The following is a 23,523-nucleotide window of genomic DNA, read 5'->3' as shown; positions in this document are numbered from 1 at the left end:
AATAGTTGTAATAAGAACTCATTCATTCCAACCAGACTGCGACATGAAGCTCTTTAGAATGCGTAATATTACACTGAGCTTCCCATACAATGAGAAATTCAATTTTTAACTCAACTTTTACCAAACCTTCCCTTCTTTGTGAATTTTTTTGGGAGAAATAAAAGTCAAACATTTATTGCTCATTTTAAGATTAGCACAGAACTATCAAGTGGTTAGTCTCCTTCACCAAAGTAAATTGAATAAACTCAATAAAACCGGCAGCCACAAACCACAACTTCTACTTATTAATATTGTTTGAAAAAGCAAGTTTATTAAATAGAAATAAATGCAATGTGACAACTTAAAAAGTGCTTGGTAGATCAAATATTAATTTTATGGTTACAAATTAGCATTCTAGAACAAAATTCTTTATAGATCTTAACTTGGCTCATTTTGAGAAATTTATTAACATTTAGCCAATCAAAAGCAAATTCACACAATGCTGCAGATATAAATTAGCATTACACAAGATTCTACTGCATGGACAATGCTATGCATGGGGTACATTCCACACTGCAAAATAAATTGTAGTTTCACAGGACCCCAGAGCATTTAAGACCATTTTACAATATCCCTCAGTTAGAGTTCATAATTGTTCATCAATAAAAAGTTCAAATTTTCACAGAACACCAGGCCGAGTAAACATTTCAGTAATGGCCAATTGGACAGAGGTTTAAGATTGTGTTTCACATGACATTCTACACAAGGAACATTCACTTCCAAATTCAGTGTTGAGAGAAGTTGTGTAGATAAAACAATTTTAAGTTGATAAGTTTAATTTTATTTCAATTAGTGTTTTATATTTTATGTTTGTTCAGTGTTAGTGACCAACCTAAAAGCAGAACCCAGTGAATCATTGGGGCAAGCAATGAATGGGCTGCCAAAACTGATGACTCCTTCGCAAACTGAAAGATCTCGGGTCAGGTTCGAGTTTGAGGCAAAAAAAAACTTTAAAGTTGTACCACTAATTCTAAGAATCAACATGAATTTAAATTCTAAATATAAAAAAATCACTGCACAAAAATATGCAAGATAACTGTTGGATCAGCAGAGTGTAAAAATAATGCCGTACATTCTTCAAATCTCTGATCCAAAAACTCTTACTGCATTTTGATTAACAGGAATCTCCTAGTATTTGTGGTGACTGACAAATTGTGGTGTTTCACCACTTAGAGAGGTTTGAAATAGTAACGTCATCCAGTTCTTAAATTTAAAGAACTCTAATTTTATTAGATTGAGGCTAACAGGGAAATTAAAAATAATTGTTTGGGAAGAGTTTGGACAAAAACTACTTTCAAAACATACAGAGCTTTATTTACATTTCACCTTGTACAGGTTCTCTTCAGCACTCACAATGAGTCAGTATTGTGTATTAAAGCAGCAGAGATTCAAGTATCTGCACAGATAAACCACCACAGAGTCCCAGAAAGTAGTGGAACTCATCCATCCAGGGGATACTTACACAATATAATCAATGTCCAAAACAGTCAAACTCCCAGTGTTAAGAAAGACAAATTGTAAAGTAAAAGTGGTTGGGCCACCCAAAAATATTCACTGCTAAAATGTCAAGTCTCTTCTGCAACCACAACCGAGTTAAATGCCTTCAGCACCCATGTTTAATTTGTAGTTGGTCAAAGCAGCTTCCCACCAACCTTCACTGCAATATCTTCCAGATACAAATTTCCAATTGTACATGCTGTTCTGTGGACCTACTGATAAATCCATCAATTTTACGACAATATAAAGCAAACCTCTTGTCTGTAGATAAGGAGATCCAAACCTACAATAAAAATGCTCCAGAGTTTCATTGCATTTTTGTTTTAAAGTTTTGCAACAGGGAAAATACACTATTTGTTCAAGACCCCAAAATGTTGAAGATTTTTATTAAATACTGGTGAATATAGAGCAGCTACTCTCAGAACTCATTGTGGCCACAAGTGTCTGAGATTTAAAGAATTAAATGCACAATACTTGGCCTCAGTGCTCCAAATGCTGGAGTGATCTGTTGAGCATTTTGAACGAATAATAAAAAAGGCAGGGCTGGAAAACCTCAGTTTAAGTTTTAAGAAAACAGAACCACTGCGACCAAATAGAACAGTTACTCAATTAAAAGCCCCAACTAAACTCAGAGGAAATGTATTTTTGTGCAGACAAGCTTTTGAGTTATGGAAATTAAAAGGCAAGTTTATGGACGAGTTAGACAATAAAACAAGTTAAAACGATGGAATGTGCTTCAACTTTTCCTCAATTCTGTTTTAACCTGAGAACTAACACCAAGTAAAACATGATAAATTTGTGCAGGCTGATTTTTCCCTTTTTCAATATACTTTCCAACCAGAAACTGCTTAAAATTCAAAGCCCTAACATTAGTGTAAATACTCCCTACAATTCCCAACTGCTTTTACAAGGCAGAGATAAAAGGTCCAAAAATATATTTAACAATAAATATTGATCAACAGGCATTACAACTTTGAGATCAGGCACTTTTGTAAGAAAGAAATGGGATATAATATTTTGACAAATCAGAAAGGAGTAAAGCTTTTAGCCTTTTCCAGATGTGGAAGGAATCCAAAATACAGCTAAGGACAGGTCTGGCCATATGTAGGAATATCATGGATCGAGATTCTCAGGAGACTGGCTATTTGATGAGGCATCAATTGTGTGGACTTGAAGATCAATTGTAGACATCAGTGACTCTTCTCGAATTTTTCTTCTGGAATTACAGTTTTAAATGGATAGTCCCACATCCGACTAGTAATTCCAAATCCTAAATAAGAAAATGCAAATGTACACGGATTAGGTTCTGCATTAAACTCGATAAATATGCAACTCATGATCAATGATTGATTAATTGGAACTTTTCTAGCTTTGAATGAAGGCAAAAGTAAAAGATTCATGTACTTGTCATCCAGTGATGAACCCTGATCTTCACCAATCAGATATTCATTGCTCAAGTTAGAATAGCTGCACAAGGTGGAGTGGAAATCAGACAGTTCTCCTCATCTTGGAAACACTTACTGGAATACATTAGTAGTACAAGGAAACAAAAGAGGGTCATATTATAAAAGGACAGGCACACAAGAAAAAAAGGAATGCAATACACACACGTGCTGGAAAAACTCAGCAGGCTATGCAGGAGGTAAAGAGTAACCAATGTTTCAGCCTTGGACCCTTCATCAGTTGTAAGAAAAAAAACATAGGCCCGAATAAAAAGGTGAGGTGACAGGAGGGGAAAGGAAAGGATAGGAGGAGCACAGGATACAGGTGGGAGGGTAGAAGAAAGCTGAGGTACTCGGGAGCAAGGACAGCTCTCTGAAAGAAGGGTAGGGATGGAGAGCTCTCTGAAAGGAGAGAGGGAAAAGGAATGAGAGGAACAAGAGAGAAATCAAAGGAACCTTAACTAATGTTCAGGAGTTCCTAACAAAGGTTGGTCCTCACTCAAAGAATATATTCTCCATTCATTGGACTCTCTGATAAAGTAGTTTTCGTAATAGTTTTAGTATTTTGCACACAGGACAGAGCGAGTCCTTTTTGGTGCTTACTTTAAATTTAACCAGCAATATTTCTACATTGCTTGTATCAGCGAACAGCACACAGGTTTGTATCTGCACGGATTAAAAACTCAAATCGCATTTGAAAAGTTGCTGGAAGAATTGGACAAATCATTTGGAAAAAAAAATCAGATTTAGAAATAGTGAGAAGTTGGGGGAAACATCTGCTCCTAAAGCTAACTTCTGTGAGATTTTTAACTTGCGCAGGTTCAAATGAATCATTGGATTTTATTCCAAGCACAGTGATTTAAAGCACCATTTTGATATTCTTCATAAGATAATATCACTTACTCATATCAGAATGGTGATTATGATAGAGGTCTCTTGTGGATATCAATTTTCTCCGAGTTTCAACGAGGAGACGATAGGGAAATATCTACTCTTAAAACTCATCCTAAATAGATGTTTCTCCCCAAAGTAATATTTACCAAATTAATGAAAGGCCACTCGTCTTGAAGCATTCCAGTGACAGCAGGTTGGAGAAGACACAGAAGGTGCCAGGACGGGAAGAGGATATTGGACTAAACACACAGGAGACTTCATAGTGCGCAGGCATTACCTTTGATGGTTAAAAATACAGCTAGATGGGCCAATGTCTCAATACTAGTTCCTCATTGAATGAGAGCATTAACATGAACTATTACCTCAAATTCCAAACAGAAGTTTGCATTTACTAATGAAATGTTTACACATTTTATTATCTTAGAATTACTGAATTCCACTTAAAAGTATGGGGGTGGAGAGAGGTAATATGCAAATTCTAACTTCCTTGGTAACATATAACCATTTACGGAGCGGAAACAGGCCATGTCGGCCTTTCGAGTCCGCACTGGTTCACTAGAATGACTCCTCAAGCTCAAACCTCCCGCTCTCCGCCAATAACCCTCCAACCCCCTCACCTCCATGTACGCATACAACCTTCTCTTACCCTTTTTACTTCAACCACAAAATGGTTTATTTATTTCCTACCCTTTTAATGATGTGATAAATGAAAGGAATTTAAAATGATGGCTTTTTTAAGATACTGAGAGAAAATGATGAAGTGCCATCATTTTAAATTCCTTTCATTTTTCTTCCTTTTACTCTGTCTTCAGCAAAGATCTTGTGAAACAAGTTTGATATACCTAATTTTTGATGTTCGAAATGATGCTTTACATGGTATGCTTTAAGTCCATAGAGGTAGCTGCCCTTCTTTGGAGATCCATAATGCAGATAATAATGTATCATATCATATACAACATAGCCACCAAGACCTCCAACAAAGATGGACTTGCCGACTGCTCCTGGAGCAAGCAAGTGGAAAGCAGCAAAGAACAAGGCGACTACAAATGACGCTGGAACCGGTGGGAAGACCAATCGGGAACCATCGAATGGAGACTACAAGTAGGAGAAAGGACATGTGTCAGTTCTTCATGCTTAAAATAATAATTTTCATGGAACAACATCCCAACCATAAATTTTTAACAACATTTTTACATGGCCAACAGCAACATAACAACATTGCAAGGTTATTAGGTGGGAAAAAAAGCAAGATATCCAAATTTCACACCTTTCCAAAGGAATGTTTGGGTATCACTTAGTACAGCTCAAAATCTTGTTCAATTGTAAGATCAGCACAGACCAATTGAAAAATAGTTAGGAACCAAGCTGATTAAAACTTCCAAGCATCAAAGCTTGTATATGTCTGGGTCAGTGGCTGCTTGTTCAAGAATTCTTTGATGCAGAAAAGGTCAAAACTGCTCACATTTAATGGACCACCATGAGAAGCAGAATTCACCAAAATTAAGTTTAAAAAATATGGCCACACCACTTTTCACCAAGGCTGCCCTTTTATTTTCCAGGTCAGGCAAGTTTCAGCCCACTTTAAAAGTAATTTTTCCTTTAATTGGTTTATTATTAGTTGGCAGAGAAAAAAATTCATTGGCCAAAAATACAATTTATGTACATCACACAAAGACGTCAATCTCGCATGCAGATAGTGTGTCAATCCCCAGCCACAATACTGCAGTGCAAGTTCTGTTCAAAAGTGCAAAAAGTAGTAAAATGTGTGAGCCAAGTATTTCAAATCAAACGCTGTGGTGGGGGAAAGAAACGAGTAAAATACAGAAGGAAAATGCTCTGCAAACCTGTTGCACGGCTTCAGAACAATCTGCACCGTATCAATTTTGAACTGAATTCTCACCAACTTCACTTGAACATGGACTGCTTGAGCAGTCAGCACCAGCACAGATGGCCATTCAGTAATATCATGGCTGATCCAAGCTTTGTCATACTACTTCCACTTTCCCCATGCTGCTCAACTCCTGCACCATTTTATTCACATCTCAGAGGTGAAGAATTTCATAAGTCACGATGCCCAGAAGTTCCTCCTCAACTCAGTCTTAAACAAGTAATCCTTTATTCTGAAATAATACTCCCTAGTTCTGGATACTCCCACAAGGGGCAACATTCAATCCATACCTACCCAGTCAATCCTCCTCAATCTTGTATTCTTTAAAACTTTGTGTACAGGTTTTGTGTACAGGTCCAACCTCACTTCATACATCACCCCCAACCCAGAAATCAATCTCGTGAGTGTCCTTTAGTCTGGCTCTGATACAAACACGTCGTTTCTTAAATATGGAGGTTAAAATTGCAAGTTTGCAACAAATCTCTACTGTTATACTTCACACTCCTTGCAATAAAAAGCAACATTTCCATTAACAAAACCTTGGTATCTGTCACCTGTAGGGAATAACAGCAGGGTGGGCCAATTTTAAACTCCATTAAAAAAAATCTATTTATTGTCTTTGATTTTTTTTTCCATTTAGTTGAATTCTAGATAACAGGGATTTTATTTACTGCACCAACCGGCATGGCAATTCCTTGCTCCTCACACCAAGACTTGCAAATCACTCTGTATGGTAATTTTCAGAAGATACCATCACATTGCAGAATGCTTAAACTGATTAAGTACATTAAGGCTAGGATTAAGGTAGATAACAACTCTTTAGGGTTTTTCAAAGCATCATTTCAACTTTGCAGCAATGTCTCTGGAAACAATTTCGACTTTTGCAGAAGGTGTCATCAGAAGCAGGAGGCATTTCAAGATGCCCCAGTCAACAAAAATCAGGAGGTGCCATTAAATCTGAAATCATTTTTATTACCTGATGCTCAAGTGTGGGGTGGGACAAACAGTTATTATCCTGACCCCACGATTAAAAAAAACTGTTAGAAGAAAGTAATTCTATTACTTCTAACAGGAAAAATTAGAAGTCAACCTGCATCACAGTCAATGACCAGAATTAATAACATGATTTTAAAAAACTGATAAAGAGCCATATTTAAATCAATGTATACACAAGCTATTTCAATAATGATATTTATAAATCCCTGTGTTTTACTCAAACAAATTTAAGATTCCACATTAAATTGAAATTTCAAAACCTGAACAGAAATTCCATCACCCCAATGAACGGGCAGAAGCCCTACTTGCACAATATCAGGCAGGAGTCTATCCCTTTCTCCAATCACCTTGTGATGCTGTCCATGAAGCATGAAGTGAAGAGTGATGAGGTAGTAATTGCTAGCTGGTGGTTTCATATGGAAAACAAATCGATGGATCAGATACTCAACCAAGGACCAAAGAAACATTCCAATCAGGAATAATAGAGGAAAGCAGTACTTGTGGACAGGGATGGAGTATTCTACATAAAAAGAGAAACAATTAGTGAATTATTGCTCCTTATCCAGTATCCGTCAGCTACAATGGTCTATTCCTGAGCTTGGGATGTGCACACAGAGCAGCAGAGATTTAATAATTCCATCATGCTCGCTCCAAGGATGGTACATGCAGCTTGACCTGTTTCCATCTAGTCTATTCACTTGCTCCAGGGTGCCAGAATCCTTGACCAATCTCTTGAAAAAGACCAGCCTGCAATTAAGGGTACATACACTGTGGGCAGCTGCTACAGCTGAAGACCCAAAACAGGAATGGACTCTACTTCCATTCGCCCAGGATCCAGTTGCTGGTGCTGGGCTTTAAGGGGTGGGGGGGGGGGGGAGAAGAAGGGCAGTAGAGAGAACTTGGATATCCATCTTTAAGCATGATTAAATTTATCAGTATTTTCTTTTAAGATACAACCAATATCTGTGAATTCCTGTCATATTTTAAGTCCACACCAAGCAGACAAAATCATGAAGTGCAACATGTCATTGAAAATTCATTTTCTGCATTTGCACTTGGACCTCTTCCCTGTTGATCTTGGTGGTGGTTGAGCGTGGGTCATTTTCATCCTGGTACTTACCCACTAAGGTAGGTAGTATCAGAGTTGATGAGCTTTGCATTGGCTCCAGTGTAAAGGCTTTCCCGCCTTCCCGGGATGCTAACACTGCTGGTCCCACCTCCTTTTGCACCGGGATGCCAGGTCCTTATTGCAAAAGGTTGCACTGAACCGGCTTTACTTGGTTCAGTGTGAACACTCCGAACTGACTTTAAACATGGGTCGTTGACACGCCAATTTACTGGGATCTCAATGTGAAAGCAACATGGTGAAAGGTTTCACCAGGACATTATCAAAATGGAAAAGCGCTATCAAGCTAACTGAAATCCATCAATACTGGCCGATTATTGTTGGACACTGACAAGAGAAGCACAAGATGCCGAGTACAAATGAAAATAAGTGGCAAAACATTTTTATGCCAGTTTAACTAACGCAATGTGTTATCATTGTGTGATTAAACATGCTAAATTCAATAAAAGTTAACTTGATGTTTCTCCAACTTCCTACGTGATACAGCAAAACTGAACTGACCTTTGTGTTCAGCTTAAAGTTGTTTATCATAATCCCCCCTTTTTTTTCCCAGGAAGAAAATCTTTTGAAAAAAATTTTGTCCGGTGTAATTAAAGTGCAGCTAAAATAAAGCATTTGAGTGGTACACACTATTTTGGGAGAGCCACTGATTTAATTGAAGGATTTTAAAAAAGCTTGAAAATTTGAATTCCTCCTAATTATAATTTCCTTGCAGCTGTTCATGCATAAATGAAAACAACATACAAGTTATTTTCCTTTCTCCTTCCAATGCACATAAACCACATTCTTGACTTTTTAAACAGCCTGTGGGAGGAACAATTTGAATGTTAACACAACGCCTCTTAAACTTGGTGTGTACAAAACAGTGAAGATCATTTAAGCACTTGTCTATGGAAAACAGGGAGGGCATGGATTTATGATAGAAAATTGCCTTAAAAGCATATTAGCAGCCAACCAAAATGAATTACCGTTGGTTACTCAAGTACTTGCTATCTGAAAACTATCACAATACCTGTTGTGAAGTATGTGAAAAGCTGAGTGTTGCCTTGCGCCAGCTCAGTGTAGCAATACCAACTAAAGAAAATCACAATGGGAACCCAAACCAATGGCACCACATACCTGAGAGAGAACACAGATTAAAAAGATTCACAATTAGCTTAACTAATTGACTGGAAAAGAGTAGCAATCCCTGAACAGGTGCGATTTCAATATCATGCTTGATTATTTCTCACCTTTGACATACAAAGCAACACACAACACCAGGGACATTCAATAAATTCACACCAGAAGGAGCTAACTTGGTCAGGTGTTTCCCCACACCCACCCCCACCCAGTCATGTAATTTTCAAGGACACAATTTGAGCTGAACCGAAATTCTTTAGCTGGAGTTTGGAATGCCAAGTTGGAAGTGGAATGTGTGTGTGTGTTCGTGTGTGTGTGTGTGTGTGTGTGTGTGTGTGTGTGTGTGTGTGTGTGTGTGTGTGTGTGTGTGTGTGTGTGTGTGTGTGTGTGTGTGTGTGTGTGTGTGTGTGTGTGTGTGAGAGAACACAAATTTTAAGTTGAAAATTTCTAACCTTTTTAATCACTGAAGCTCACAATAGTTTCTCCTGAAATAGCATCTTAAAAATCAGCTGGCACTTCTTGATCCCAGTTCACAACTTGTAAGCAGACTGATACCTCCTTTTATAACCTATGCTCCAAATAACGGGAATCTTGTAGATTATTCACTTCTCACCCTAATAACTGCATGAATTTTGAGGAGGAAAAAAAGGCCAACACTTAAAGTGTGAACAGTCCAAGAAAACTGGAGCTATGCACACAAATTCACGACTGCTCTTGACACAAGGTGACAAAATGGAAGGATGAGGCAATTCCCAAACATTTACAATGCTTGGAGAACCCGCATCAGAACAAATCTGGTCCATGAAGTTTTTCATTGATGACGAGAAGAATGACTAAAGGTTAGAGGCAAATGATTTTTTAAAAAATCTAATATTGTTTTCAACATTTGTAAATGCATAACTATTTTCTTTAAAACATGAAGGTTTCAAAAGCAATACAAATACAAAATTTTAAACTTAATTTAGCCTTGGAATTTTTCATTGCAACATTTTAATGTCTTGTTCTGGTATACACATTATTCCATGCTCTATCTAGAGCAGTGATTCTCAACCTTTTTCTTTCCACTCACATACCACTAAGTAATCCCTCCCTATGCCATAAGTGCTCTGTAATTAGTAAGGGATTGCTTAAGGTGGGGTGTGAGTGGAAAGAAAAAGGTTGACAACCACTGCTCTAGAGAGACACTGCTGACTTTAGATTGACAAGAGCTGGGTGGTAGACGTCTTCTGCACAGAGATCTTTGACAAGGTCTGGGTCGAGAAAACATGGGAATATTTAAGCGGACCAAGAAAACCATCATTAAACTATTATCATTTGTAGATTCAGAGGTATAAAGCCTAGAATAGAATTCCCTGCACATATTGTTTATTTTAGAGTGGTCCATGATATTATTACCGTCATCCATCTGGATTTTAGTAATTTGTTGCTTAACAGCAATTCCCTTCAATTGATTTTTCACTGTGAATATACAACTGACTTTTGCTTCTTCAAAAGTTGATGTTCAATGGGATAGTTGAAAGAAGATCAAATTTAGTTTTTAATTCAACTCTCCTTTTTTATTGTTCTGGACCTTTAAGTTGTGCATATTGTTGATCTATTTATTTATTCCGATTAACTAATTCTAATCTTTATTAGTTTCTTTATATTTTCAGTATAAGAAATAATTTGCCCTCTAAGATAAGCTTTCAAAGTGTCGCAAACAATCAAACTAGAAACTGTTGGAGAAATTTGTGTTAAAGGAAAATTATCTCGACTTCTCCATACATTTCAAAAACTCATTATCTGAAAGTAGTTAAAACACCAGCACCTCTTTGTCAGAGGGAGATCTAGAAAATTCATACACAAAATAACAGGAAGATGGTCAGATATCACTATACTATAATATTCACATGATTGGGTCAATGAAATCAATTGATGATCTATTAAAAATAATCAATCTTTGAGTAAGTAAGATGAACAGGAGAGAAAAAAAAATTCTCCTATTGGGGTTAAATAAAACACCATACATCTGAGATACCAAGAAAGAATGAATTACAGAAGCAGATTTACTCAAAGTCACAGATTTAGAGAATGACCAATCCAAAGCAGGGTCTAACCAACAATAAAAGTCTCCACCCAGCACCCATGATTAAAGATTCAAATCTGCTAGAGCTGTGAAAAAAACTTTCAAAATCCCGCATCAACATTTGGGGCATATAGAGGAGTGAAAACTATAATTTTATTATACAATTTGCCTGTAACGATAATGTATCAACTATTTTTTGTCTGAAAAACATTATGATGCACAGAAGGGAATGCTTTGGTTAATTAAAATAGAGACTTTCCCGGCTTTAGCATTAGCGTTGAAAAAGGAATGAAAGGGTGGCCCTCTCCGTTTTGACACAAGACAAGAATTATCACAGCTTCAAATATGCTTTTCTTGTAAAAAAAAATCTCAGAACTCATTTGTTTAACATGTGCAAAGACTTGCCGTCGGTTATTTGGATTGTTTAAACCTTTCACTTTCCAACCAAGAACTTTGATAAGATTATTCATGTTTTTAAATAAATGTTATGAAGAAAACAGGCACAAATTATCACCAAACTCCAAGTGACCATCTTGAAGCTGTGCAGTAACGTAGCTTGCAGAAAACTTAAAGCAATAACAACCTTGTGATCCTATCTTACAAGATGAAATAGGTTTTGCTATTTCTTCATTACCATCATGTAAAACTCTAGGGCCTGATGGGTATCTTGTAGAGTTTTTCAGATCCTTTTTTAAATTGCTCATACCCCAGTTAAATTCTGTGTTAACCGATTCATTTAAACAGGGCAATCTTCCATTATCTTTTAATGAAGCTCATGTATCCCTCATAGCAAAGAAGGGAAAGATCCAGCTGAATGTTCCTCCTACATATTCCCTACAGGGCAATTTCTTTATTGAATGTTGATATGAAAATCTTAGCTAGTTTTCGCTCATAGGCTGGATATCATTTTACCATTAATTATTTCTGAAGTGGATTTATTAAAAGTTGTTTTCTTATGTCATTTATTGGATATTTTGAATTTACCTCCCACTGCAACCCAGGAATGAATGACCTCGTTAGATGCAGTAAAAGCATTTGACCGGGTGGAGTGGGGATGCCTATACATGATCTTGGAAAAATTCAATTTTGTTTTATTACATGGATTAAATTACTATATTCAGGTCCTACTGCTTCAATTCTTACCAACTTACAACAATCAAAAATTTTCAATCTCTGACATGATACCCAACCATTACTTCTTGATTTAGCCTTAGAGCCTCTAGCAATTACATTTTGTGAGTGCAGAGATTTTCAGGGATCAATATGCACAGTAAGGGGTATTGAGTACAGGAGCAGGGCTGTCATGTTACAATTGTACATTAGTGAGATCACACGTGCCGTTTTTGCCTCCTAGCTACAAGGAAGGAGGCCATTAAATTGAAAAGGGTGGAGAAAATAATCTAAACAATATTATCAGGACTGGTACTGGAAAAACTAGAATTTTTTTCACTAGAGCACAAGAGGCTAAGGGGAGGTATCTTAAAGTTTTATAAAATCACAAGGGGGATGGATAAGATAAATAGTTACAAACTCAAGGTAGGACAGTCTAAAATGAGAAGATACAAGATTAAAGCTGAGAGGGGAAATATTTAAAAGGGACCCAAAGGGAACCTTCACATGGACCAAGTTGCCAGAGGAAGTGTAGAAATGGGGCCAATTATGACATTCAATTGGCATTTAGAAAGGAAAGGTTGAGAAATGTGAGCCAAATACAGGTGAATGAGACTAGCTTGGTCAGCATGGACAAGTTAGGCTGAAGGGCCTACTTCCACGCTGTGGAACTCTGGCTCTTAATTTCCATGAAGCCTACCAAGCAATCACATATAGATCTGGACATATTTAATTCTCTCAAATTAATCATAAACATGGACAACTAATGACCACTAATTCAAGTGCAAATATTCTAATACTGGCTACAAAATTAAAATTATAAACACTATTCCAAAATCTGACAAATATCCCATACAAAGGAAATGTAGAATATTTGCAAATCTCACATGGTAAGATGCAACCAAAGGTCACCTCGGAAACAAAATATAAGGCACCTGTAGATTCTCTGTGTCTGCGTGGGTTTTCCCCAGGGGTTGCGGTTTACTCCCACTGTTTGAAACCTATTGGGGGGTGTAGGTTAATGTGGTATAAATTGGGTGGCATGGACTTGTGGGTCAAAAGGGCCTGTAAGCCCCCAAAAAATTGCTTGCGGCCAATACAAATTTTAGCCCATGTATAAAATGGAGGGCCATACTATACTTGGCCAATACATATAAAACAGAAACAAGCCAAATCTCTCTGGAAGTTGCATCAGTTTTGGTAGGCTGCAGTGTTTGAGAAATTTCAGAGCTTCACAGTAAAATGATTCACTCCATGGGTTGAGGGCAAGATTGATATGCAGTACAAGTTTTTGCCCCAAGTAAAATCGGAAACATACCAGTTTAATGATAAAGCCAACCACCTGACCAAGATGCCCAATATAACAGCAAACACCAGTATAGTGATGTTACAACCTGCTTCCCTTTTTGGACAACAGGATATTCGTTTGAGATATTTAAGTTTGATGGTAATCCAATCTTGTTCTCCTCAACAACAGCCAAATGCTGAATATGAAATAATAACAACCAAAATGGGGTACAGTATTTTGCAACATTCATTAACAAAAGTGACTTACTGCCAGTTAAAACTATAACCAGTGCTAATCTAATCGAGTCAAATAACAGATGCACTAGTTTCCAGTTCCTGAACAAGATGCAACTAAATGTGGAAGGTGTGAAAGAAAAATCCTCGCCAACCTAAAATGATGACATCAGATTTTGCTTGGTACATCATAAAATTAGTTGTTTAGTCAACTCGTGGGTTTGGACAAAAAGATTAAAGATCCTCAATACACAATTTTCAATGCAAATTTGAATATTGATCCATTCATAATTTTTTGTTTCAATACCCCTTTTAAATAAATTACAATATTGTAGTCAGATAACTTCTGCCACAGTACACACTGTAGTCCAAAAATACTTTAAAAACACATGCTTTAAAAGATGACAGCATGCTACAGACAGCATGCTACAGACAGCATGCAATAAATGCATGCAAATAGCAACTTAAAACAATTCTTAAAAGCAACTTGCATTTGTAAATGAATACAACCAGAAGATTCCTAAAAAGCTTCATACTTTAAAACTGACATCACCTTGCATTTAACTTTGTGGCTTTTGCATTGCAAGGGAAAACCAAGATGGGAACTTGGTTACAGGGATTTTGATCAATAAAATTGCAGATCCATTGGCAACTTCACAGTTGTAAAAGGTACACCCATGAGATATTTTGGGAACCCCAAAGTCAGGATCAAGTGATTATAAAGGCATGGATGGGTAGTTCTTTAGCTTGTAAATGAACCCAGCTGGCTATCCTGGGTCATAATTAGTGGAAGAGTCACTTCATCAGTCACTAGCGATTATATAAATGAACCAACCTCAGGATACAAATGGAAATTTAACGCACATTTTTTCTATTTTTAGCAATAACTCCACCTCCATGGAATTATCAGTAAAATTTACCAATTGCCTCACCATTCTAAATTTACCAAATGTCTGGGCATTTTCCTTGTGGGATGTTGACACCTTGGGCATTTATAATTTTTTTCCTGTTCTCATTTCTAATAAATTATCAATAGTTTTCTATTTAAAAGAACCAAATATCACATAAAAAAAAGCAAGACAACATTTTTCAAAATGGCCATTTCAGATTTAGTCAAGATTGATGATGTGTAATTCAATCATTGCTCAATTACCGTAAATCAACCAGTAGGACGTGGTGCTAAAATAGAATGAGAAAATATTAGATTGACAATTTCAACAATCTGGTTTCTGCTTTCAGACTCTATTTTACAAAATCCACAAAGTGCAACCAATGCTGGCATAGATGGCTTATACCATCTGTCAGCAAAATACCAAGTACAATTAAATATGCAGTTCATCCTGACAGGGGATCATAAAAGCATGTACTGTTTTCTGTTAGATAACTACTTTTGCAGAAGTCATGGTTTTGACTTCAACATGGGCAGAATGTTAGGAAGATGATGAAAGATTCAGCAATATCAAAGGAGTGGAAACATTTCAAGATGGATCTGCAAAGAGCTAGCACAGATCAAGTTTCATCTCCTGTCTGCATGTTCCAATTTGACGACTGATCAGTGGTTCTATACAAAACCCCGGAACCCTTGGACAGTGAAGATGCATACATCAGGATGCTCTTAACTACAGTTCAGCATTCAACATCATCATTCACTCAAAACTGATCAGCAAACTCCAAGACCTGGGCCTCAATACCTCACTATTTAATTGGACCCTTGATTTTTTCACCTCCAGATGCCTATCATCGCAGATTGGCAAGAACATTTCCAGCATCTCCATCAGTTACAGAGCACCACAGGGCTGTGGATTTAGCCCCCACTCTACTTGCTTTACACCCTTGACTGTGTGGCTCGGTACACCAAAATCCTTTACAAGTTTGTTGAAGGTATCTCGGTAGTAGCTATTAGAAAGAGGTGATGTATCATTGTATTTTTTTTTTCTGTATTTGCACCGTCAATTTGGTTACATTTCTCTTTTGTACACTTACCTTTTCTTGAGCAGTTTTTTTTGATAAGTAGAAATTCTGTCTGGCCCGAAGGAAAAAGAGCCTCAGGGGTGCATGGAATGTTGTATATGTACTCTGACAATAAATATGTACTTTGAACTGGCTTGCCTGGTTTCTTCCTGTATTGTAATGTTTCTAAACAATGTCAACATCATTTGCTCCAATTTCATGGCATTTAATTAGCCTATATTTTGCAAGATATACTCACAACCAACTCAAAGATAGAAACATCAAACTGTTAATTCATTAACAGAAAATTCTATTGACTAAGAACAAGGCAATTTCAGTTCCTTACCAGGCTGTTTTTGAACAAGCTTCTACAAAATCCGAGTAGAAGAGTCTTATAGGCCGGTCTATTGGTTGATGCACCCATTCATCATACTTCTCACGCAAATGACCAACTTGCCACAGCAAAGGCTTATTCCAATCTACTAAATCCTGAGGATCAGAAAATCAGAATAGTAGGTGATCACTGTGCTTAAAAAAGGTGACGAACCTCAATATCAATTTCTTAACCCAAGTAAAACACACTTCTGATATTTATCCAGACTAAAGTTTGTTTCATGGACTGAATCCAAGACCATCATCCTGAAAGTGAAAGTGACGGGTCCCTGTCACTGGCCACAAAAAAGAAAGTCTGGTGTTTCTATGCAAATTGAGTTAAGATTATTTTTAATTTTGAAAAAAAAGCAAACGTGGAAATGTTATTAATTTAGCCACTGAATTCTTGAATATTTCAAGAAGGTTTTCCAAGAACATTGTCAAGGACAAAAATGAGTTAAACATAACCCATCTTATGTTTAACTTCAATTCATTGACACTACCACATTCTCATTCTAGGCAAAAAGAGGAATAAAAACTAGCTCACTCGTAGTAGTCTAACTCCAGATGAAATTCAGCAAATCATTTTAATTTGGCCCCACGACAGGAAACAGCAAAACATTCCATGATTTTATTTTTCAAATAACACCAGACTTCCTTACCAATTAATTGCTAGCATTATTAAGTCATCAGGAATCAAGTGAAGTACCAGTACTTAATTTTAAATACTGAAGAAAATACTCAAGTACCATTGTTTAATAAATTTGTGTTTACACAATTTTTGGGTGAAAACTGCAGAATATGTGGGTCTCCACTCAGTGCTGTTGAACAAGATAAAATGGAATTTCATTCCTGCACAGGCTCCAGTCCAAATAAGGAACAAACAATCAATCTGCATGCAATCAAGATTTTAAAAAACTCTTCACCTTGCTCCTCATCCATCCAGTTCTAAGAGAGGAGTTGACAAGGTCAATGTGGGGCATACAGATTCTACCACAGAAGGAGCAGGTGGTTGAGAGGACTATTACCCCAAATGCCATTTAAATTGAGTTTGTGTACTTTTGATACATGGTTAAGGTTTCCAAAAGCCATTTCTCAGGGATTAGAGGGGGTGTGGCACTTGAGAATATCCCAGCATTTTTTTTTCTGTGCACCTGGAATTTTTTTTAGTTGGAATGGTCGAGCATAAAAATGGATCCTTCAACCCAACACATTCATGCCAACCTTTTGCCTCATATATATTAAATTCATTGACCTTCATTACATGCCCTACTTATTCAGGACCTCACTAAAAATCTCCAACACAATTCTACCACATCTGCCAACTTGCTCCAATTTTGTAAAAAGATTCCCTTTAAAGGTCTTTCCTTTCACCTTAAACTTGTACCCTCATGCTTTTGATCCCCTTATCATGGGAATAAGATTCTAAGTATTTACCTTATCAAAGCCTCAAATAATTTTATACACATTTCAGGTCAACCTTCTGCATGCCAGAGCCTCCCTACTAACTCTAACTGAATTTTTCCAATCCTAGCCACACCCTAGTAAAACACGAAAGTCTTTTCAGTCTCTGCGATTGAAGTAAAAACACAGTGGAGAAACTCAGGAAGTCAAAGAGTGTACTTTTCATGAACATTCCCCCCACCATTTTGTGGGGGCTATCTCCTCTCCCCATTTGCTGGTATATCCTCCCCGCCATATCCACCTATTATCTCCTACCTGTGGGTCTGTGCCCCTCCCCCATCACAACTATTTTGCCTGGGCACCCGCCAACATTTTGTTCATCCCTTGAATCTGTGCCCCACTTCCATGCTGTCATATATAACCATATAACAATTACAGTACAGAAACAGGCCACCTTGGCCCCTCTAGTCCGCACCGATTTAAGTGAACTCCACTAGTCCCACCTACCTGCTCCCTGTCCATAACCCTCCAATCCTCTCACATCTATGCACTCATCCAACCTTCTCTTAAATGACAAAATTGACCCTGCTGCAACCCCCTCTTCTGGAAGGTCATTCCACTTAGCCACCACTCTCTAAGTGAAGAAGTTTTCTCTCATGTTACTTCTAAAGTTTTGCTCCCAACCCTAACATATGACCCCTCATTCCAATCTCACCAACCCTCAAGGGGAAGAGCCTATTCACATCTTCTCTGTCTTTCCCCCTCATAATTTTAAATACCTCCATCAAATCCCCCCTCAACCTTCTAGACTCCAATGAATAAATACCCAGTCAACTCATTCTTTCTTTGTATTCTATATACTGCAATCCATGGCCTTGTATACTGTCAAACCAAGAACAACCGTAAATTGGAAGGAGCAACACTTAATTTTCAGTCTGGGTACTCTCTATCTAGATGGTGTTAACATCTACTGTTTCTGTGAGCGGACTCCCTCTCTTCCCCATTCCTCTGTCTTTCCTCCAGCTTTCTACCCCTTCCCTCTCTATTTACAGAGCCATCCACCCTCCTCCCATTTCCTGGTCTTCCCCTCCCTCCCTTATCCACTTATTACCTCCTGCCTGTGAGACTACTGCCCTTCACTCCCCTACCATTTTGTTTGGGCACCTGCCTACATTCTGTTCATACCTTGAAGAGCTCAAGCTTGAAACATGAGTTATGTATCTTTATCTTTGCTATTTAAAGTACACTGACCTGCTGAGTTTCTCCAGCTTTGTGTTTTGCCAAGCAATATCCTAGTGGATCTCCTCTGCACTCTTTCCCGCACAATCATATCATTCACAGTGTGGCAACCAGAAGTGTGCATAATAGTCTAGGTGCAGCCTTAACAGTTTTGTAAAGTTGCAAGAAAGGCTCTCAATTTTTATATTCCTTGTCCTGATATATGAATCTTTATCACCCTATCTACCTTTTGCCACTTTCATGGTTCTATGGATTTCAACTCTAAGGTCCCTTTGTTCATCAATATTCCTTACAACCTGAGCTTTTATAGTATATATGCTACCCATACTTGACTTTGCAAAGTGTATCACCTCACACTTGTCATAATTAAATTCCATCTGCCAATGCCAGAGAGAATCTTTCACCACTACCCCCCTGCCTCCCATCACCAAACCAATTTTGAATCCAATCAGCCACTAGTCTGCCAAGCACGACATTGTTCAATGCCTTACTAAAATCAATACTGATAAAATCTACACCCTTGCTTTCAAACATGTTTGTTATCACTTTAAAAAAAGTCAAATTAGTGAGATAGCATTTACCTCCCACACAAAGACCCCCTCTTTCCAAATCTACATCCACCTCATCCCCAAGAACTTTTTCTAATAATATCCCCACCATTGATGCAAAGTTCACTGGCCTCCATCTTATTCATTCTTAAAAAGACCAGCAAGGATAATTATCTTAATTATCTCTAGTCTTCTTGTACCTCATCTGCAGTTAATAAAGATATTATTAGTGAAGGCCTCAGGCATTTATTCCTTGCTTCCATAACATCCTTGAACACAGATGTAAACACTGCCTCCACAGAATCCTCTCGCAGGTTGGGCACACCAACAAATCCTCAGCATTGGACCCAATTACATCTAGTCAGTTCTGTTTGAATTAAAAACGCACATAAATGCTGGAAGAACTCAGTTGGTCTTGAAGCATCCACAGGAGCTAAAGTTATATTACCACCGTTTCAGGCCTGAGGCCTTGAAGGAATAAGCAAAGAACAGGAAGGCACAAGAATAAAATGACTAAAAGACTGGCCAGGGAGAAAACCAGACCAACAAAAGGTGTTGATTAGATATGGTAAGAGAAGAGGTGAGAATAAACTTTGGCTCTATGAGACAGAGGGATTAGGTGGTTAAATGGAAACTGGAGAAGTCAATGTTAATGCCATCTGGTTGGAGGGTGCCCAGATGGAAAACAAGCCTACAGAATTTATTGTTTCACTCATCTCTGTTTGAATGCCCAATGTATGGTGAGGGGTGAGCATTTTGGCATGGGGAACATCCAGAGACTATAAACCCAAAAGACTTGAAATGGTACATGGATTGCACCACAGTATTGGACACGAATACTAAACAGGCTAACACAACACCTGCACAGAAAGGTAATGGTGTTTTGGGCCAAGGGCAGAGCAGTGGTGAGAACCCACCTCAGCTGGCTGGATAAGTTCTACCCATTTGAGCACCAAAATTGATCCAAAAACTGCACATCATGGATTGTATTTTGGATTGAGTTTTCATCTCTCTCAATCTTCAAAAACCTAATGTACAGGATAAATTACCACCCTAAAACTGTTACATTTAATGTGTACTTCTTCAATGTTGAAAGCTCACTTGCTTTTTAATATTGGCACATCAAACTAATGATTATCAATTCAGTTCACATGGTTACTTTTGAGCTGCCAAATCAAATTAAAAAAAAGTTTTTCTGTGACAGTCTCAAGGATAAAACTAGATAACATGGAAGTCTCAAAAACATTAACTGGGGGGGGTGGGGGCGAAAGCAATAACTCGAGGCAACTCCAGAACATCAAGAGAAAAATTAGTTTGCATAGTTTCCAAATTAGAAAGATAAAACTGGTCAAATTGCCTATTACCTGTTTACAGTACTCCTCTCCCTCCTCCTTTTATTCCCCCTCATTTTTTTATTCAGGCACCTACCTGCGTTTTGCTCATACCTTGACGAAGGGCACAGGCCCAAAATGCTAGTTATGCTTTACTTCCTTTAGATGCTGCGTGATCGGTTGAGTTTCTCCAGTACTTGTGTATTGCACACAAACATTTAGTACTTTAACCACTGTAATATCCCTTTTCTGGCAGACAGTAGGTTAGCGTTACTCCAAAGCAATCGACTATTACTTATTCCTTCCACTAACACAATTTGAAACCCAATTGTCCAGCTCTTGTAATCTTAACTTCCAGAGAAATCTGCCAGGCAAGATCTTGCTGAAGTCCAAACCGACAACATCCACCACCTTGCTCTTAATCCTATCACCTCTTCAAGAAACTATCACTCATGAGCACAATATGCCATCCATTCATAAAGCCATGCTGACTGCCTCTAATCAGCCCCTGCTAATGCTGGTCGATCCTGCCTCTCCGAATCCCCTCCAGCATCTTTTTCACTACTCATGATAGGCTCATTTGGCCTGCAGTTCCCTGGCTTATCCTTGCAATTCTTTTAAAATAATTACACATTAACCAATCTCCAATCTTCCATTACTTCACCTGAAACCAAAGATGATGCAAATATCTCTGCAGGGCCTCAAATTTCTTGAGCTTCCCTTTGATTCTCTCCAATCTTCTGTGACTCCACACAAAGATGGCCATGTTGATCCTCATAAGTGAAACCAATTCCCTCCTCAGCCATTCTTTTACTTTAATACAACTGTAGAATTCCTTGGGAATTTACCTTTGTCCTATTTGTGTCCCAGTTTGCCCTTCTGATTTCTCTCAGAACCAAATTCCTGTATCTCTATAGTCAAGAGGGACTCACTTGATCAAAACTACATTCTACCCTTGATGCCAACATTTAGAAATTAGTATTTATCAAATAGAGAAATGTTTGGAGCTGTTATTTATATTGTTACAGTTTAGTTCAAATGTTAAAGGAATCCTTTAATATATTTTTTTAAGTGCCCACCATTGGTCAGCAAAATTGCTCCATGCAACCAACAGTGAATGAGTAGCTCAAGAGTAAAGTTTCTAAGGATTGAATCATGGCAACTCAAGTCCTTACATTGTCTGGATCCACAGACTTGCATCTGGCATCCATCACCAAATCTGATGCTTGAGAGCGCTTTCCACTTCCTCTGACAGCCTAAAGAAGAAAAAAAAACATTTTAGTTCCAAATCATTTTGTTTCAGATTTCAGCATCTGCAGTCTGTTGTCTGCATTAATCGTAGTTTAGTCTAAGAGCTGATGAACTGTGTTGAACAATGAATTACTTACTTGCACAATAACATTTCCACTTTGCAATTCTCTTTTAATGTAATGCATGCAGTAGCAAGCCAACCAAATATGCCACATAGCCATTTCGTAACTAAAATTGTTATCAGAAGTTTTAAACATTAATGTAAATAGTTCAGTACTTGTTCTTGTGCTCAAGAACATTACAATACTCATGGTAATGAGAGGAAATAACTTAAAAATGTTGAAGCTGGACTGCAAAGAATTTCCTGACACCACAGATACTGATTATTTAAGAAAAAGCAAACCACCATATAAAAAAAAATAATTCTTTCAATGTAACAAAAAAAATTCAGAAAGCATTCAAGTTCTGTGTAAATATGTGCAACATTTTGATTCCATTTTATGAACCAGGTTTTATTAATGGGTCAAAACTTTAAAGATATTTCCTCACTGTATCACCACCGGCGCCTCTCTCATCACCGGCGCCTCTCTCACCACCGGCGCCTCTCTTATAAGTTCTATCTTATCACCGATGTCCAGTGTGAAAGTGAATCCTGAATGCTGGACAACTTTGTCCGGCCCTTCGTAGAGGTGCTGTGGATGGGTCCCGTCTGATAAAAATGTACTCTGCGGAATACAGTTTGCTGGGGACGCAAGAGGCCAGTGTACCATGTCTGGGCGCGGTGGGGGTGTAAAGGAGTCCAACTGGGCCCGGAAGCAGGGAAGTAGACCATGTGGTGACTGCTGGGGGTTGTGAGGTGCGCTGACAAACTCACCGGGTAGGGCTAGCAGTGCACTGTAGACCAGCTTGGCTGATGACACCTGTAGGTCTTCTTTGGGTGTTGAGCGGATGCCCAGGAGCACCCAAGGCAGCTCGTCCACCCAGTTGGGGATGGTGAGGCGGACCATCAGTGCCGACTTAAGGTAGCGGTGCAATCGCTCGACCAACCCATTGGCCTGTGGGTGATAGGCCGGGGTGTGATGTAGCTCGATCCCCAGCCTGTTGGCGAGCTGTGCCCAGATCCCAGAGGTGAACTGGGTGCCCCGATCATTGGTGAGGTGGTTCAGGATGCCGAACCGGGCAACCCAACCGTTCAAAAGCATTCGGGAGCAGTAGCGCGTGGAGGCATCTGGATCACCTCGAACCAATAAGTGGTGTGGTCTACCACTGTGAAAAGGTAACTGTTACTGCGGGAAACGGGTAAGGGTCCAACGATATCCACATGTATGTAGACATGTTTGAAATCTTGTACGAGTGCTCTAGTGTGCCTATGTACCAGGGTGGGAAAGATCATGCATGGATATGATGGAAGACTTGCCTATGCCACTGCTGGGGAACAACCGGACGCGGGGTATCCATTAAGACATCGCACAGGATGATGCCCTATCGTGAGGAGTCGGAAGGTCCTGGAACAGCAGGCCTGTGATGGCAGACCTCAAGGCCCACGTCTCTGGGACTTCTGGTCCCAGGCGAGCTGGTCAAAGTCGAGGCTGGGTGTCAATGCACTAATGGCCAGCCGAGAGTGTGCGTCGGCGACCACTTTGTCTTTCCCCGCCTTGTGCCGAACGTTGGTGGTTAACTCCAACACGAAGGAGAGGTGACGCTGTTGTCGGGCTGACCAGGGATCTC

The 23,523-nt window shown here is 38.6% G+C and overlaps 1 protein-coding gene across 2 annotated transcripts in view; it reads right to left on the bottom strand.

The window, feature by feature from the left end:
• Window positions 1-281: 281 nt before the first annotated feature.
• The window catches only part of fa2h (fatty acid 2-hydroxylase), a 102,051-nt gene continuing 78,809 nt past the window's right edge, over window positions 282-23,523 (bottom strand). Inside the window, exons 2-7 of one of the 2 annotated variants that reach the window (XM_069901214.1) lie at window positions 21,720-21,800; window positions 15,997-16,139; window positions 8,895-9,001; window positions 7,104-7,276; window positions 4,715-4,967; window positions 282-2,806 (exon numbers count right to left, since the gene is read on the bottom strand). In XM_069901214.1, coding sequence (XP_069757315.1) covers window positions 2,727-2,806; window positions 4,715-4,967; window positions 7,104-7,276; window positions 8,895-9,001; window positions 15,997-16,139; window positions 21,720-21,800 — 837 coding nt within the window. In that variant the 3' untranslated portion in view covers window positions 282-2,726. The remainder of the gene's footprint in view (window positions 2,807-4,714; window positions 4,968-7,103; window positions 7,277-8,894; window positions 9,002-15,996; window positions 16,140-21,719; window positions 21,801-23,523) is intronic. The other variant, XM_069901215.1, reaches the window with a different exon arrangement.

This window comes from Narcine bancroftii, chromosome 10, assembly GCF_036971445.1.
Source record: "Narcine bancroftii isolate sNarBan1 chromosome 10, sNarBan1.hap1, whole genome shotgun sequence".
Classification (NCBI taxonomy): Eukaryota; Metazoa; Chordata; class Chondrichthyes; order Torpediniformes; family Narcinidae; genus Narcine; species Narcine bancroftii.
Note: the sequence above shows the minus strand (reverse complement) of the source record. Positions and strands in the feature narration are given on the sequence as shown.